The sequence below is a fragment of the Benincasa hispida genome, chromosome 12, assembly GCF_027475165.1.
Source record: "Benincasa hispida cultivar pf3 chromosome 12, pf3_genome.v1.1, whole genome shotgun sequence".
Taxonomy (NCBI): domain Eukaryota; kingdom Viridiplantae; phylum Streptophyta; class Magnoliopsida; order Cucurbitales; family Cucurbitaceae; genus Benincasa; species Benincasa hispida.
Genome location: NC_143489.1, coordinates 27,616,706 through 27,633,388, shown reverse-complemented (window position 1 = coordinate 27,633,388; position 16,683 = coordinate 27,616,706). Strand labels below are relative to the sequence as shown.

The following is a 16,683-nucleotide window of genomic DNA, read 5'->3' as shown; positions in this document are numbered from 1 at the left end:
TTATCATTTTAAAACCTGAAAAAAAAGTCCTTCCTTTGCAGCAAGTCGTCCGCGCGAGCCTTGCACTTTCTGAGGCTCTCCGCCTCTTTCCCTCTCTACCATTCCACGCTGAAAGTCTATAAAAGGCGTGGCCTTCAGCAATTCCTTCACAAAAAATTTTCATTATTCCCATTCGAATTTTCTCCTTTCCTCTCCTGGCGTGGCCTTCAGCAGTTCCTTCACACAACATTTTCATCACTCCCATTCGAATGTTCTCCTTTCCTCTCCTACTCTTCCATTTTCCGTTTTTGAGCAGTGGGTTAGAAAGTGTGTGTGTTCCAGTAGGTAACGATACATTTTCGATCGGGTTTCTTTGGCTATTTTATCTTGGGGACGATGTGGCAATATTCCAAACCTGCTTGCACACTTGGGCAGAGTCGCAAAACATCTTGAAGAAAGTGAGCTCCGTGACTCAGCTTATAACGAGTTTCTGTTTTACAGGTTTTTGTTCTTTGCTTGACTGTTTGCTGGTCGTCATTTTGAGGGTCTTGCCGTTTCTAACAAAAATTAAATCATGGCATTTTGGATTGCCTAGTAAACAAAATTATTTTCTAAAAGATTATTTTGTGTACGTTAGTATTTATACTTTGATATTAGTTATATTTGATTTTTGGAATAAAATATAGTGTAACTGATTAAGGTTGTTTTTAATAATTGCATAATAAAAATAAAACTGCACAAATTAATTATTTAAAATCAATTAAGGCAAGTTTTTTTTATTAGTTATATGCTTTATAATTGTACAAAATTTTGAAAGTGATAACACAATTTAAACAAAAATAACATTTACTTGGGTGATCTAATAATATTCTCATGCAACATCAAGCACATGTACAACTTATTCCTAGGAAAAGTTGATAACATTTCCTACACAACCAAACATATTTATCTTTAATTCCAGACATTGTTTTTCCATGTACAACCAAACATAGTGATCTTTGATTTCCAACAATTTTATTTCCAGACATATAATTCTTAGGTATCCTTAATTTCTAGACATTTAGAAAACCTTAATCTTAAAATTATTTTTACACTCCATGGATTTGATTAGTTTGAGTCTCTCTTAGGTTCGTTAACCGACCTCAATTGAAAACGTACATATATTGATAGACTGAAGTTCGTTGATTCCAGTAGGTCTGGTCGATTATTTAATCTATATTGCTCATTTTTAGATATATGTATATGTATAATTATTTTAAACTTTCAATTTGATTAGATGGACATAGCTATCAATTAAAATAGGCAAATAGCAATTGTATCGAATTGATTAAGAAAAATGGCTAAATCAACCAAACTACCCCTTTTAACACATTAAAGAAACAAAACTATTGTTTTGAATTTTTGGCTAAACTGATAGTGACTAGATCAAAATGTTTGTCCCGATGATCTGAAATTTGTTGTGTTAACGTCAAATTACCCATATTCTAGAAACAATAAAAACTAATATTTTGTCTATGTCATAAATTATTGACCAATATTAATTTGTCCATTAGGGATTGTGTTGTGAGTTATTATCACCCATCGCAAATTGGTGAGATATCGAATGCGATTTCACATTTAGATAAAAGTCATAAGATCACAAAAGTTTAATATAGGTAATAATTTGTATTTTATAAAAATCGCTAGCACCTTGAAATCACATTCAAGGTCTCATCAATTATCAATTCATGATGGGTGCAAACTTGCGACCACAAATGGACTCTAAGGAGAATTTAATGCTAGATAGTGCTTTGTGATATGTTTATTTTCATTGTTTCCAAAATTTAGGTCATTTGACATTAACGTATCAAATGCAACTAAATTTGGATCATCTAGAAAAAGAGAAAAAAAAAAAAAAACTCAACTAGATCGCTTTCAAATTGCTTAGATAAATAAGCTTGAGTCAATTTTTTAATTTGATTTTATTTGACACTTGAAAATAAAAACCCAATTCTTCTTTCTTTTTAAAATTTATTTATGACAAAAATAAAAAATCAAACCATCAATTTTGGAAATGGTCATCCAATCACTTTTACCTTTCAAATGAGTTGATAAAAATGATGCATGTTTAATTATAAAAGAGACATATTCCTAATAGTGTAGTATGAAGTTTAATAATAATTTTAATTTGTGTGCTTACCTATTTAGATTTGTGTGTATAAACTTTTATTGCATCATTATAGCAATTGCACACATTAAAAATATATTAATTTAGTGTAAACATATCAAAAACATACATTCGATGCGCACCATTATTTTTCATATATATATATATAGATAGATAGATATATAGATATATATATAGTATAAATAGAGTGTGAACCACACTAACACTAGTCAAATCGAACATAATTCAATTGTCAATCAAATATGTTAAAAATCATAAGATTCGTGGTTTCAATCTCCCTACCCCTAATCGTATTAAAACAACCTAAACTAACACCAATATCAAGTATTCGCTTTAAAGAGAGTATATAAACTAGTAAGATAAAAGCGAATACACTAAAGCAGACTAGTCAAAGAAAATACATTTTATATTTCTATTGATTTTTTTCAGCTTGGTCATCCTTATTTCATGAATCCAAATTGCTCAACTTTATTATACTACCATATGTCATAATTTATTAGACAAATCAATATGCTGCAACAATCATTGAATAAGGTGGCAATTATCCTTCTCAAATTTAAAAGTTTGAAATATATATATATATATATATATATATATATATATATATATATATATATATAACAATCCTTAGAAGAAGGGCCAAACAAGGTGGACAACAGGTGGGAGACATAGAGGTTTAGACTCTAGAAGGATTTGGTGTTACCATATTTTACAAGAGATGTTTAATTATAAATATGATCATATTAGAGCTCGGAAAAAAGGTACTTGGTACTACGATCATTGGAGGAACAATACCTAAACCTGAGGATACCAAAAAATCGTTTCGATTGCTCGTTCAAGATTACGATCTTTGACTTTGGAATGAAATCATTTCCTTGTATCTGAGAGAACTTCCATATTAATGGGAAGGAAGCTTAATCAAAATGAATCAGAAAATTTTGTCTGTGATTGATCGATCGGTATAAACATCAACAACTCTGATAACTCGAGAATTTCCACAAGCACAAATCCTACTTTTTAAAGGCCTAAAAATTCTTTCACAAAGTAATCATGGTTTTGTAATGAAAAGTATAAGGTTTTGTTACCTCTCCAAATATCTCGCCACTAGATAGGTTTTATTGGTACAAACACTTATTTGTTGAAGAGAAACTAATCTTGGGGAGAGTGACGTTGAGACTGAGCACATGCGATAAGTAATAAAGAAAGTAAAGGGAAATAAGAGGAGTTGGAGTAAGGAATAATGGGCATCCTCGCTTGAAAAACAAACAATAAAGTCAAGCGAAAGATCTGGCGCAACTCTACTACCACCTTTCCTACCAAAAAGCTAACCCAATCAAAGAAGATTACATAAGGACTATAAAGAATCTCATTCCTTCCTCCCTTTCTTCCCATGTTTCGGAGATCGATATAGCCCTTTCGAAACCTAACTATTAGAGTCGCATTTCTAGGATAATATTCCACTTAATCCTTGAATGGGTACTTGAACCCTTCTCCTGCAAGGTATAGAACAACTAAGGTATGGGCCCTGCTTGCTTTGGTTCTGCTTCTGTGGTGACCAAGAAGCAAGAGTTTGAACGAATCGACTACACAGAATAATTAAGCCAGAATTTCCCTGGATGGAAGGGAAGAATGTGGATAGATGCCAAAGAGGAGTTCTCTCTGCTTAGCACGAGCTACATTGGACCCCTACCCCTAGATCATGAAGAAGGTGTCCCCTACACCGGGCAGGAATCTCCATCTCAATTGGGAACCATGTCCAGAAATGGTATGGCAACACGTCTTCTCCTTAACCAACTAAAGTATAATGACGAAAATAACCACGTTTGCTGTTAGAATTCAGCCGGTGTTCTCTCTATGCAGGTAACACGCTACTTGCATTACCATGGTCTTCTGAGTAGGATATGTAATACATCAGATGTCACACCAAACGTCTGACTTGAACTTCCCTAACTCCAAGGGTACCTTCTCACTCTTTACTCACCTCTTCAACATCTATAAAAAGCCCACAACTCATGCCCTTTTTGGTTTGATTCGATAGGGCTCTTCCAGAGTCGAAGCTTCATACTTAAAAACTTAAGAGGGCTAATTGATCCACCATCCCTGTGGACGCTATGTTATCTGAACTCCCAATATCAATGATCATCTTTGCATTGGCCAATTCCGACATAGATTCGGAATACTGCCTTCCGTCTCTTCTTCCTTTCCGTTGACGTTGGCTCACGTTGCCACATAATCTAACGACAGCGAAACTTTTAGCTAGGTCCGTCATAGGGTTATTTCCAGTCTAGTCTAGAATCAACACCAAATAAAGTTTCACCTTAACTACGTACAAGGTACCTGTGAAAGCCCTAACCGTGGTGGACACATGCACTCGCAACACAAAAGTCAAGCGAAAGATGCTTATTTCTTCTTTTAAATAGAAGATTATAAGTTATGTTATATTAAGTGAAATTGTTTAGGATTCCGAATTTGGAACTATAGCCTTAGCCTGAGAGGAGACTTAAGACTTTGGATTTGAACAAGAAACTACGTCCCCATCGGTTTTAGGAAGGGCTTTAGCCTTAGCTTCAAGATCTTATTTTGCACCAACCAGGATTTCTGTTCTCACCAAGATCTGATTGCTCTCAAGGAGAAACTGATAGAATAAGATAGTTGTTCATTTTTTTCTCTTTCGATCTGATTTCTGTTAAGTAATCTATCTATCCATTTGGTTAGATTTTGACCAAATTATGGTTGGGGTTCCGCGGTTGAGGATGAGGATTTGGGGAAGAATATTAACTGAATTTAGGTTCCATTTTGTCTAATCCAATAAAAAATTGCATAAATAAGAGTGAAAATTTAGTATAGAAGCCAAAAGCCTACAAAACCCTAATAGGATAGAGATGAGGAGTATATCATTGAGGATTAGGGTTATTTACATCAGAAAAGTGATTGCTGTAAATACTGGTTAACTACATGATCAACCGTGTAGAACATGGATTATGTCATTCCTATAAGCGATCCCCCATCCACGATTGGAAGAAGTGCTATATGAGGACTTCGAGATCAAATAGAATATATTTCTTTCGAGACCTCGTGAGGCATTTATTTCTCCGAAACAAGAAATCAAAGTGATTTTTCTTATTTTTTCAAATAAGTCGACGACGTTACACCATTGAAATACTTCGAATAAACTAGAGTAAATATAGGATACACTGATGCTAAAGCCTTTTCTCAAGATATCTTCCAAACTATTGGGATCGTTGCTCCGTGCATTGTTCCCTGGTGTGAAACCAGTTGGTTCCATAGTTTTAGAATTCTACTTATCCCAAGTACTCCATCTCTATCATTGCATATGAGAATATAGAAAGTAAAGAAGAAAAGGCATGATCAAAAGAATTGTGTGAAATAAATCAATTTATCCAGTTGAGGCATTCTTGATTGAGAAAAAAGTGAGTCCTTCCAGACAGAAAGAGACTCCTTCCTGTACGAAGAACTATAGAGAGCAATGGTTGGTTGTTCATTGACCAACGGAAAGTACAGGAGAAATAAAGATATACAAACGAAAGAAATTCCAATGAGAAATTTAGGAACCTAGAGGAAGATCAGAAAAAAGCAGCACTCAACGGAGATAATCACGGAATATATATATATATTTGAAAATCAGTAGGGAGACAAATATTTTGAAAGTCTTTAAAATTAAAAAATGAAAAAAAAAATTGAACGCTATATTTGATAGTTATTTTATTCTTAAAAATTAGGTTTGTTTTTACATAATTTCTTAAGTTTTCTTACCGTCGCAAAAAAAACATGTATGAATTCCAAGTAAAATAATAATAATATTATTATTAATTTTTCAAAAACTTTTTTTTAAAGTTTTAAAATTTTAGTTTTGGTTTTTAAGACATGCTTTAAAAAAAGGAACTATAGGCAAAAATCATGACTGTAAGCTTAGTTTTAAAAACACAAGGCTAAAATCAAAACTGTCATCAAACATGGCCTAAAGAAAACATGTAACGAAATTCCATTGAAATGCAATGAATATTTATTTATTATTTAAAATAATTTATATAATTATTGTTGGTTAAACTACACACTTGAGATAATTTATGTAATTGTTGTTGGTTAAATTAAGCACTTGAGATTTATATCTATTTGATCATGAACTCTTAAATTACAAATTTAGTCCTTGAAATTTTGATTTTTCTTTTCAAAATCATGTATATGCTAGAAACAAAATTGAATGTTAATAATTCCATTAAATATAACATTCAAATATATATTTAATACATCAATTAATTCTTTCTAAAAAAAAAGTTGAATCTCTTAGGAACTTAGTTATTATAGATGATTTTGGGCCAAAGGTACAATCAACATAAAATAAGGATAGAAGCAGCAAGGTCGATAAAATAGCAATGTTTGGGCCAAAGATAACATCGGCCTAGAAGAGAGAATTGTTCGTGTCAAATCCCAAATTAATGTGTTCAATCTCGATCTTGTCAAGGTCGAACCTAGCCAAAAAATCTATAAGAACAATCCAGGTTAGTTACCTCTTTAAGTACCTCTTTTGCATAAGAAACAAACAAATAGCAAGAATATTAAAAAAAAATCATTGCTTGTGTCAAAATGGTCGACGTTTCTCTTATTCGAATTTTTTCACCAATTAGGGTTGGCAAAATTTCCCGCGGGGACTAGGACCCACTCCGATCGGGGATGGGGTCAAACCGGAAAAATTTTTTGGGGCACCCAATCCCTGCCCCGTCCTTGACCCCGACCCTGACCTCGATTAATCCTCGCCCTGATTTGATATATTTATATATTTATATACTTATATATATGTTTATAATGTATAGTATTGGATTAGAGCCCAATATTAAATATCCAATTTCTAACTCTAAGTCCAAAAGGCCAAGCCCAAACTTAAAAAACTAAAAAAAAATACCCTAAATTGAATATGGTAGAGGATTCCCCGCAGGAACTAGTAGGGATCCCCATGGGGAAACGGGGAATGGGGCCTCGTGGGGACTCCGTTCCCCGACAGAGAACCCTTGCCTCCGTCCCTCCCTTCAAATGGCGGGGACGGAGGCAGAGATGGGGTGAATTTCTCCCATGGGGTCGGGGATGGAGGACACCCCCACCTCGTTCCGACCCCGTTACAACATTGAAAATTATTAAATACAAAATTAGAAATTAAAATGTTTATTAGATACAAAATAAAAAATTCAAAACATCTATTAAACATAACGTCGAAAATTTAAAATTTTATTATATAAATTTAAATTTTTTAGACTAAGTAAACCCAAATCCCACCTAAGTAAACTTATATAACATTTTTTCACAAAATTTCTCATGAAATGGTCAAATAGGAGGAAAGAAAAAGAAATGAAAAAAACTTTCAGTAGACATCCACGTTTTAATCTATGGGTACCAGCCTAAAGTGATAAAGTAGAGTTAGTAAATGACTTTTATAGGGGTAAAAAAGTAATTGGGAATTTCAGTCAAGCATAGGAACAAGAGAGCCTCTTTTTCATTAATATCATTAATATTAAATACTATTATTAATTGTTAGTTGGAAATTTGGAATAAGAATTTTACTGGGAAAATGAACCACCTTTTTTCTTCTTCCTTCAATTCAATAAATTTCTCTTTCAATTCAAAGTTTAGTCGGAAAAAAATGAACCAAATAATTAAAAAAAACAAACAAAATCCCCAATTCCCAACGCTCCCAAAATCCTCTCCGTATTCCCCTCTTCAATCATTACAAAATTTTCAAATTTCCCTAAATCCACAGCGTCGATTCCATTCGAAAACCCCATTGAATTGATCGATTCGCGATTCTTCTTTCTCTGAGCTTCTTCCATGGCGTCGCTTCTCAAATTCAAGCTCCTTCCGACGCACTGCGGCGTCGCTCAGAGTCCCACTTTAAGCCCTAGAACCAGTCCTCTCGTTCACCTCCGCCGCCGGAAAACCACTCTACGGATGCTTCTCACTCGGAATTCCGGCCGTCGGTCTCCTCACCGCCGTGCCTTACCGGAGAAGAAGAGAGACGACCATAAGGAACTTTCCCGGAGCAACACGTTGAAGGATTTGTTCGTTTCGTCGCCGCCGTATGTTGCAACTGACGGCGATATTCACGAGACGGCGGTCGCGGCTCCAACCCGGGACGCGACTACGGTTTGTAAGGAGAAGGAGGATGGCGAAGTTGGATCAGCCGGTTGGAATCCCGGTTCACCTAGACCGGGTTGGACCGGTTTCCGGTACAAATACTTGCTTCGGAAAACTTGGCGGCCCGTACTCGCCGGAATCCCCGAGTAATGGATGATTAAAAAAAAAAAAAATCTTTTTAACCCTTTCTATAATTATTTTTAAAAATATATATATCTGATCTAATATTTCTCTGTTTTTTAGTATGGTTTTTTAATTTTTACTTAAAATAGGGGTGGGGGAAGGATTAAGATCTTAATCAAGGGGGTTTGGGGAAATAATTTTGTTATATGGAAATTCTGAATAGATTTCTCATGAGTGGGAATGTGCTTATTTTCTGTCAAATTTTACTTTTGGATTAGCTTTATTATTTGTTTAATTTTTCTTTCTTTTGAATTTTCAAATCATATATTAATTAGTCAAATTAATTCTATAAATTTGTAGTTTTGGTCCATCTTACAACAGAATCAGTACCAAATTTAAAGCTTAAACCTTGATTTTCTTTAATTGTGCTATTTTAGTTTATGAAGTTTGTGTAAAATTTTGTTCTTAAATATAAGTTAGAGTTAACAAGTTCTTCCTAACCAAATATTTGACCCCACTTTGACCATAGTCAAGATTAGTCAGTTAAATTTGAGTTAACAAATCTACAAATAGCTTGACTCAGTTGCTTTTTTTCTTTAATTGGATATAATATTGTTTCCAAATTTTGATTGTAGTTTAACCATATGAATTAGTCCAAATTGATTAAACTTTTAATTTGAGTGTGACATGCAAATATTGAAATCAGCAAGAGATTGATATAAGAATATACTTCTTCCTTTTATATTTTTGGATAGATTCTTACCTGCAATATTTAAGAGCAGTAGTCTACATGTTATTTGGATTCTTCTTTTGTGGAGGGACCCTTCATTCCATGAGAGATCTTTTGAAAAATACATACATTTTGGCCTGCACTAGTTGTCATATGACAAATTTTTATTTTTTATTTTTAAATATATATATATATATATATTTTTTGTTGTTGTTGTGGACCCTAAAAATATAGGTTCAACTCATGATTCACTTGAGTATTGCTCTTCTCAATTAAGTGAATTTTCAAATCCATAAATTTCAACATCTTTCGCATCACATTTTTATTCCGTAAAATGCCAACAAATGCTTGGATGTATACATTGTTTTAGCCATACGGGTTCATTGACTTCTCGTGCACACTATTGCATGAGTGCCTCCCATGTGCGTTCATGCCCACCCGATACCTCCTATGCCTGTTGTCATCACCCAATACCCTTTGTGTACGCACACAGGGGGCACTAGGTAGGTGTGAGTGCAGGCATGACGTGAATTTGAATTTCTTATTTGTATATAATAAATTATTTAAATAAATATGAAATTGTAATATTGGCATAAATTCTATTTTGAAACTAGAACTTTTGAACTTTTTATTATTCTTATTCTTATTATCTTTTTTTAAGGTATTATTATTATTATTATTATTATCAAATGTAGGTGTTTTAACACCTTTTTATTATTCTTATTCTTATTATCCTTTTTTAAGGTATTATTATTATTATTATTATTATCAGTTGTAGGTGTTTTAACACCACACTTTAATGAGTTGGCCGTTAAATCCCCAAAAGAATATTCAAATTTCTAATAAAGTGATCCATAAAAAAATAATGATAAAGGTTAAAATAGTACTGAGGGGAAGTTTAAGATTCAAAATATGAGATCTAAAACAAAAAAGTGTGGGATCTAAACAAAAATTAGTAAAAAAGTTAAAATGTAACAATAAAAATATATTAATTCTTCTTTAAGGGATGTGTAGAAAAGAAAAAGAGTGGAATATTGGGACCAAGAATTTGAACCAAATATACAAAGGCATATGAAATGTTCCTTTCAGAAACAAAAGGCAATATACATTCCACTCCTAAAAAGCAATGCATCTCACTTTAGATAAAACTATAAACTTTCATTTGTAAAGACATCAAATTTGATGTGGCCTTTGATGGGATAAGTTCCCATTGCACTTTGTGCTGTTTTGAGTATGCTTCTTCTATTGCTGCCTTCAAGGATCTTGTCCCTCTCATTTTCATACTACTTCCTTTCTTTCATATTGACCCCTCTCTTTGTACAATATTTCAATTTGATCCTTGTGATCTTAATAGTTTTGATTTGGTCTTCATCTTAATTCGGTCCTATAGTTTAGACTTTGTTCCCATTAAGCCTATGTGATTTTAAAAGTTTCAGTTTAGTCCTTTTAGTTTTAAGGTTTGTAGTTTGGTCTTTATCATTTAATAAAACTTCAAACCATCCCTACTTACCATCACCATGTTAACAAACAACTTTTTTGTGTTACAATTTTCTCAATCTTTCACCAACGTAGTAAGAAAAAAAGAAAATTACACTTTTAATCTCCGAGATTTGGGTTTGATAGCATTTTAGGCCCTGTGTTTTCAAACTTGACATTTTAACTCATGAAATGTTGCCAAATAAATCATTTTTACCAAATCTGAGAAGTTAGAATGTTAAATTTGAAAACTCAAGAACCTAAATGTAAATACTACTAAACTCAAACTTTAGGACTAAACTATCACATAATTCTTCCAAAAAAGAAGGAAAAAAAATAAAAATAAAAAGTTAGATGAAAAACCACTACTATTCATTTGATTAGAACACTTCTTCCCATTATTACATTAAACTTCATATTACAAAAATTCTTGTACATGTCAAAATTATACCTGAGTCTTAAAACAAGATCTTAGCAAAAAAATCTAAAATTGAAATATAATCAGGATTACCGAGAATCAAGGAGTGTTGAAATACGTGATATATTGAGGACAGAACGAAATGAGATCGTGAAACATGAAAATGGTGAGAAAGAGGGTTAAATAGTGGAAACAAAATGAGTTTGGTATTACAAATAGGACCTAAAACACTCAATTCAAACATGAATTTTTTATTACATTTCATTCCAAACCCAACCTATTTTAGCAAAACAAACAGACCCTAAGTTCACCCCCTTATAAAAATTTAGAGTATATCTAAATTAACACAATCAGTTTAAAGTTAATTGGTACTAATTTATAAGCTTAATTATTGTTACTTTTTTCCACAGAGATGTACATCATGTGCTGTAAATTCATCTTCTTCTCACCAGCATACAATTTTACATTTTTGGTCCAATATTTAATCTTGAGCACATCCATCTTCACAAGAGGAAGTTGATGGATGTGTAAACATATACAAATAATATATATGAATGAAATGTTTTTTGTTTTTTTTTGGGGAAGAGAAGTAATAACCTCCACTAAATATGATATGAAAGACAGGCTGAACACTACATACAGAAGGCTTATCAGGACAAAACAATTTAAATTCCAAGCTCAATAAATTATAACCTCCAGTGAAATGCATTGAAACATGGAGATTATTGAAAGCCTCTATTATCGAATCAATAAATATAATAATACACAATTTGCTCAGCATCTCATTTCCAAAATTCCTAGACTCGATCAGATATAAGCTTAACATGGCTTTCATTCACTCACAAAGACGTGGATGCTACAGCTTTTCTTTTCTTTTCCCCTCTATAGCATCGCTAACCAAGAAACATGTTACAAAATTCAAAGCACACGGAGAGCATGCGTTTATTCACCATCGAGAATTTTATTGTTCGTTTATAAGATTAAACAAAAACAAAAAAAAAAATGGCAACCAGATTTAATCAATGTCTAGATGTCAGGTGTTCTTTATTCCCCAGAGGAATTCTAGTTTGCTTACTTGGTTGGGATTGTGATTGTTGTATGCTGGAATCACTATCTTCCTTTGAGTCGTCTCGGTTTGCCTTTTGGGGCTTCACATGGCTATTGCTATCAGAGTTCGGATGGGTTTCTGAATATTTCTCCTCGCCTGAAGGTATAACTCGCAGTAGGAACCTATGTATCATTTCATAGCTGGTGAAAGTTATTACAGCAGATGGAGTTGTTCGCAACAGATTCGTCGCACAACCTCTATAAAAGCCGGGGAGACCTTCCTTTCGAAAAACTTTTTTGATACAGTCCATTACTCCCGAGTATTGAGGAGCAACGTTTCTGGCTTGGCCTTGCTCTTGTAGCCGGGAACGAACAACCTGGAGATGAAGTTTAAACAGGATAAAGAATTATTAAAAACACAACACAAGCACCTGCAAAGAGAGAGGGTTTAAAAACCTACCTCGTGTGGGTAAGTCGTTACTGAGGCTGTAATTTTCGACAATGAGGAGGCAATAGCTAAATGTCCTGGACTTAGCTTATCAACCGTCGTGTTATCTGGAAAAACCAATTTTAACAATCGTTCACATTTGGATGAGTATATACTCGCGTACTAATAGAAATATTTAACCAAAAGATTATCATAATTAAGTACCTCTTTTTGCCATATACGATTTGAGCTTTTCGTATGCAGGAAATTGAATCGCAACATGACTTACCCCAACCAATGAAGGGACGATGCCACTGTTCATAGCACAAATCAAAGGCATGCTCTCATAATTATTAAGAACGATGGAGCATTTAAAATTTTTAACATAAAAATAAATGAGGATGAAGTAAATAATATTCAACAACAAAACAGTACAACTCTGTTTATGATGATAACCATTCTATCACTCATTACAATCAAGCAACAAATTTGGGAAAACATATATTACATGAAAAACCTCAATTACCACAAATATGGTGAGAACAAACCTGTAAAGCCCACGAAATCCTTCTTCCTGTACAATCCTGGTAAATGCTGAAACCATGCCTGTGTAAGGAACCACACCAGGCCTCATTCCCTGTGTCTGAGTTGAAACCAAAAACGCTATGAACATAAAAAAGAATAACAATATAAAAAAAGGACTTAGCTGTGCTTTAGTAAGATGGAGCATAAAAAACATAAACTCGGTGAAACAGAAATTTAAAAGCGCAAGCACCTGCTACTTACTTGGAGTCTGGTCTTAACAACCCACAAAGGATTTGTTGCAATGGCAGTAGATGCCCCAGCTCCAGCAGCAGCAACCATATTTGCCCCAAATGAGAGATGATGACCATCGTCCCCTGCAATCAAATAGCAAATACAATATTAATTACGCAAAGCAATTCAATCAAATTTAACCATTTCTAAGGATTAAAGAATTAAACATATCCAAGATCCAAAATCTGAAATGAGGACTACGACAGCATGTCCAGAAACAACTGTGTTTGTGAAAAAGGAAAGGAAAGGAAAAATCATTTGCCAATGAACACCAAAACCAACCATCTGAATGAAGTAGGCCTTTTAGATGCTCATAAACTGTGAAGTAGACCTACATGTGAGATAAGCACATTTAATCATTCAGAAGATGGAAAATGATCCTGAAACAAGAAATGGATGACGAATCTCATAAAAATAACTTGTGCCAAAGTAAGATCATGTGGAAGTAAATTTTGGTTATAGTAAAAAATAATTATTTTTAATTATTTACATTAGTATAAAATAGAAACGTCAGCATAACATCCCACGGTGAAGTTTGGATGCAAATCTTTATGCCACAATGTCCTACTGTTATAAATACATAAACCATCATGGGTAAGCGTGAATGTAACCCCTTCTCTCACTTAGGTCCTCCTGTTTTAAGTACCAACATGATGAAGTGTGAATGTAATTCTCTCTCCCACTTAGGTCCTACTACTATTAGCAAGTACCACCATGTATGAGAATCTTTCTCCCAATTCCTACTTTTACTGTTATATGTACCATCATGTACTATGAATTTAAGAAGTGAGCAAGATATGAAGTTTGAAAGATCGTCAATTTTGAGATAACTGTGTGTATCCACCCCCTGCTCCAAGGACGATATCATACTTTTCTTTATTAAAATAGGAAAAACAAATGTCTCTTAGAAAGGTATCTGAATTGCCCGTTAGAAAAGAAAACAAGAAAAAGAAACACTAAGAGTGTGTTTGGGGCGAAAATTATCCTAAGATTATAAAACCACCTCTTACTACAGTAAATACTATTTTGTATTCCCCAATTAGCTACAGTCAACACTATTTCAAAACCCTCATTTACTACCGTATTTACTATTTGCTACAGTTTTTACTATTTTACATTCATCATTTTTTTTTATTCTTTGCTACAGTATTTATTATTTATTTCTCAAAATAAAATAGTTTACACCTCAAACACATACTATTATAACTCAAACTAAAATAATCTACACCCCAAACACAAACTATAACCCAACTATAATAATCTATGACTATAATAACCAACTTCTTACCCCAAACGCCTCCTAAATTGCCATGGGTTGGGGAAAGAAATCACAAAATGCATTATGCACCCAAGTGGGAAAGAAAATACATAATTAATGTCAACAGTGCAGTCCAGGAAGGAATTCCTGTATGAAAAGAATTATGCTCGTGGAGTTGCAAGAAATGAGACCCATCAAAAAGTCAAGAACCCCAAGAAATATGATGAAAAAGGAAAACAGAAGAAAGTCATACAGAAAAGTGGATTTCAATAACTATTCATGAAATTCTAGTTCATGGACATGTTTCAATATGGTGTCGGCCACTGACATGGGCTTGAATACTAGCAACCAACCATAAATTTGACACCTATGTCTGGAAAAAAAAAAAATTAAAGGTCTTAATGCTACTTTCCAATGGAATATCCAATAAAATACTCACAGCCCAGTTTGGAAGAAGTGCTACTATGGTTGGTGAAAGGCCACGGTACATTCCCCTGAAACCTTCAGAACGCATTATGTCTTGTAGGCTATTGATAATAATACTACCTGGGTAGAGAACGAGGGAGATTAAAGAAATATAATCCATAGACAAGTATATCAACATACATTTTCAGATGCAGAAACGTTAATATCAGTTACCACATAACTAAAACTAATCCTTTGACCACTAGTCTTCTACGTCTTGATCCATGTTAAACTCTTAGCTCGAAAGAATAGGATAACAAAGAAAAACGAAATTGTGAATTGATTCAGACTTCAAAATACACTGAAACATTAGAAGCTACTGCATATAAGAAAGTTCCTAATTTGAGATTTCCAATTCATGGTATATTTGCACATTAAAGAAGCAAACATTAAACTTGGCTCAACTAGTTAAGCCATATGTCATCGACCAAAGATGTTAGAACTTGGAATTTCTCCAGCCCATTTGTTGTTGAGCTAAAAAATGAAAGGAAAAAAAAAATATAGCTTTCCAAGGTTAAGATTAAAGATTACCTCCTCTTTGACTAGATGGAAGACCATGTACTTGCAGCCTCGTCTTGATTACATCTAAAGGGCAGACAAACGTGGCTGCTATAGTACCTGTTACGCACACCATAATGCACGAATGCTAATTAATCCCTAATCACAAACTCAATGCGCATATTCAACGGACAAGTAATCAATCTAAACCCCCAAATTCCAAACCCTGATACAAAGCTTCATTTACACACAGCAAAAATCAAACACAAAAAGCTCAAAATTTCGCCAGAAAAACGAATGACCAAACCTGCGGCAGCACCGGCACCGGCGTTACAGATCAAATCCCTAGTGCTTCGAGGAGTGCCACTGCCACCGCCACTCATCTTGCTCTCCACTTCCTACAATTCCTGAATGGAACAAAAGCAAATTTGCATCGAAGATCTCTGATTTTAGAGCTCAATAACTAACATAAATATGTATATACATACACACACACACAGAGCCTTTCCCCTTTGTCTTCCTTCCTGGTTGCATTGACCAAATGCCTCAATTAAACCGATTAAGAGACGCAAAGAGATGAATTTTCTTCTCTTGAAACTTGTTTGAAGGGTTTAAGCTTCAGTGATTTTGTCGCTTCAACTCTCACGATGAAGAATTGGATTCCATGAACGTCTTTGACAATCCCTCAAAGCTTACAATAAATTCTTCTCCCTTTCCCTTCCCCTTTCCCTTCCCTTTCCTTTTTCTCTCTCTGTTTTTTTTAATACTATTTTTGGTCTCTAAATTGTTCCATTTTAGTTACTTACAAATGTCCAACTCTCAAAAACCTTAATGTAGTTCTTAATTTTTATCAAAATTGTTTAATTACAAATGTCCGACTTTACAAAATCTTAATTTAAGTTTTTAATTTTTATCGAATTCGGTTAATTAATAAGAATACTCATAGAAGATATATAATAAGAATATATGGTTTTATTTTTAGTGAAAATATTAATATATAACAAATTTTGTTTTTTTGAAAAGTTCAATAATAAACCAGCAATATAGATGATACTTAAGATTTTTTAAGAGTACATTTAAAAATAAATTGAATAAACTTTAAATGATAGAAATCAAAATGATGTTTTAATTTTTT

General features: G+C 33.5%; 2 protein-coding genes across 3 annotated transcripts; one reads left to right on the top strand and one right to left on the bottom strand.

The window, feature by feature from the left end:
* Positions 1–7,691: 7,691 nt before the first annotated feature.
* Positions 7,692–8,674, top strand: LOC120067717 (uncharacterized). The gene has a single exon (XM_039019272.2). It carries the CDS (start codon positions 7,985–7,987, stop codon positions 8,438–8,440), a length of 456 nt encoding a protein of 151 aa, XP_038875200.1. The 5' UTR covers positions 7,692–7,984; the 3' UTR covers positions 8,441–8,674.
* Positions 8,675–11,759: 3,085 nt separating this feature from the next.
* Positions 11,760–16,354, bottom strand: LOC120068448 (nicotinamide adenine dinucleotide transporter 1, chloroplastic). 2 transcript variants are annotated; one of them, XM_039020223.2, is made up of 10 exons: positions 16,037–16,354; positions 15,856–15,955; positions 15,582–15,668; positions 15,025–15,131; positions 13,610–13,658; positions 13,298–13,410; positions 13,060–13,154; positions 12,737–12,825; positions 12,545–12,639; positions 11,760–12,461 (listed from the first exon to the last, which is right to left on the bottom strand). In XM_039020223.2, the coding sequence occupies exons 2-10, from the start codon at positions 15,929–15,931 to the stop codon at positions 12,057–12,059; spliced, it is 1,116 nt and encodes a 371-aa protein (XP_038876151.1). In that variant the 5' UTR covers positions 15,932–15,955; positions 16,037–16,354; the 3' UTR covers positions 11,760–12,056. The 2 variants fall into 2 exon arrangements, with proteins under 2 accessions (XP_038876151.1, XP_090164639.1); XM_090308513.1 differs by having other exon boundaries at positions 15,856–16,079.
* Positions 16,355–16,683: the final 329 nt, after the last annotated feature.

Bases quoted from the DNA above. Each gene is read 5' to 3' on its own strand.
- LOC120067717 (XM_039019272.2), top strand. From the start codon at position 7,985: ATGGCGTCGCTTCTCAAATTCAAGCTCCTTCCGACGCACTGCGGCGTC.
- LOC120068448 (XM_039020223.2), bottom strand. From the start codon at position 15,931: ATGAGTGGCGGTGGCAGTGGCACTCCTCGAAGCACTAGGGATTTGATC. The intron at 13,659-15,024 runs GTGAGTATTTTA...TCTCACATGTAG, and splicing joins CACTTCTTCCAAACTGGGCT to GTCTACTTCACAGTTTATGA. The intron at 12,640-12,736 runs GTACTTAATTAT...TGGTTTTTCCAG, and splicing joins ATCGTATATGGCAAAAAGAG to ATAACACGACGGTTGATAAG.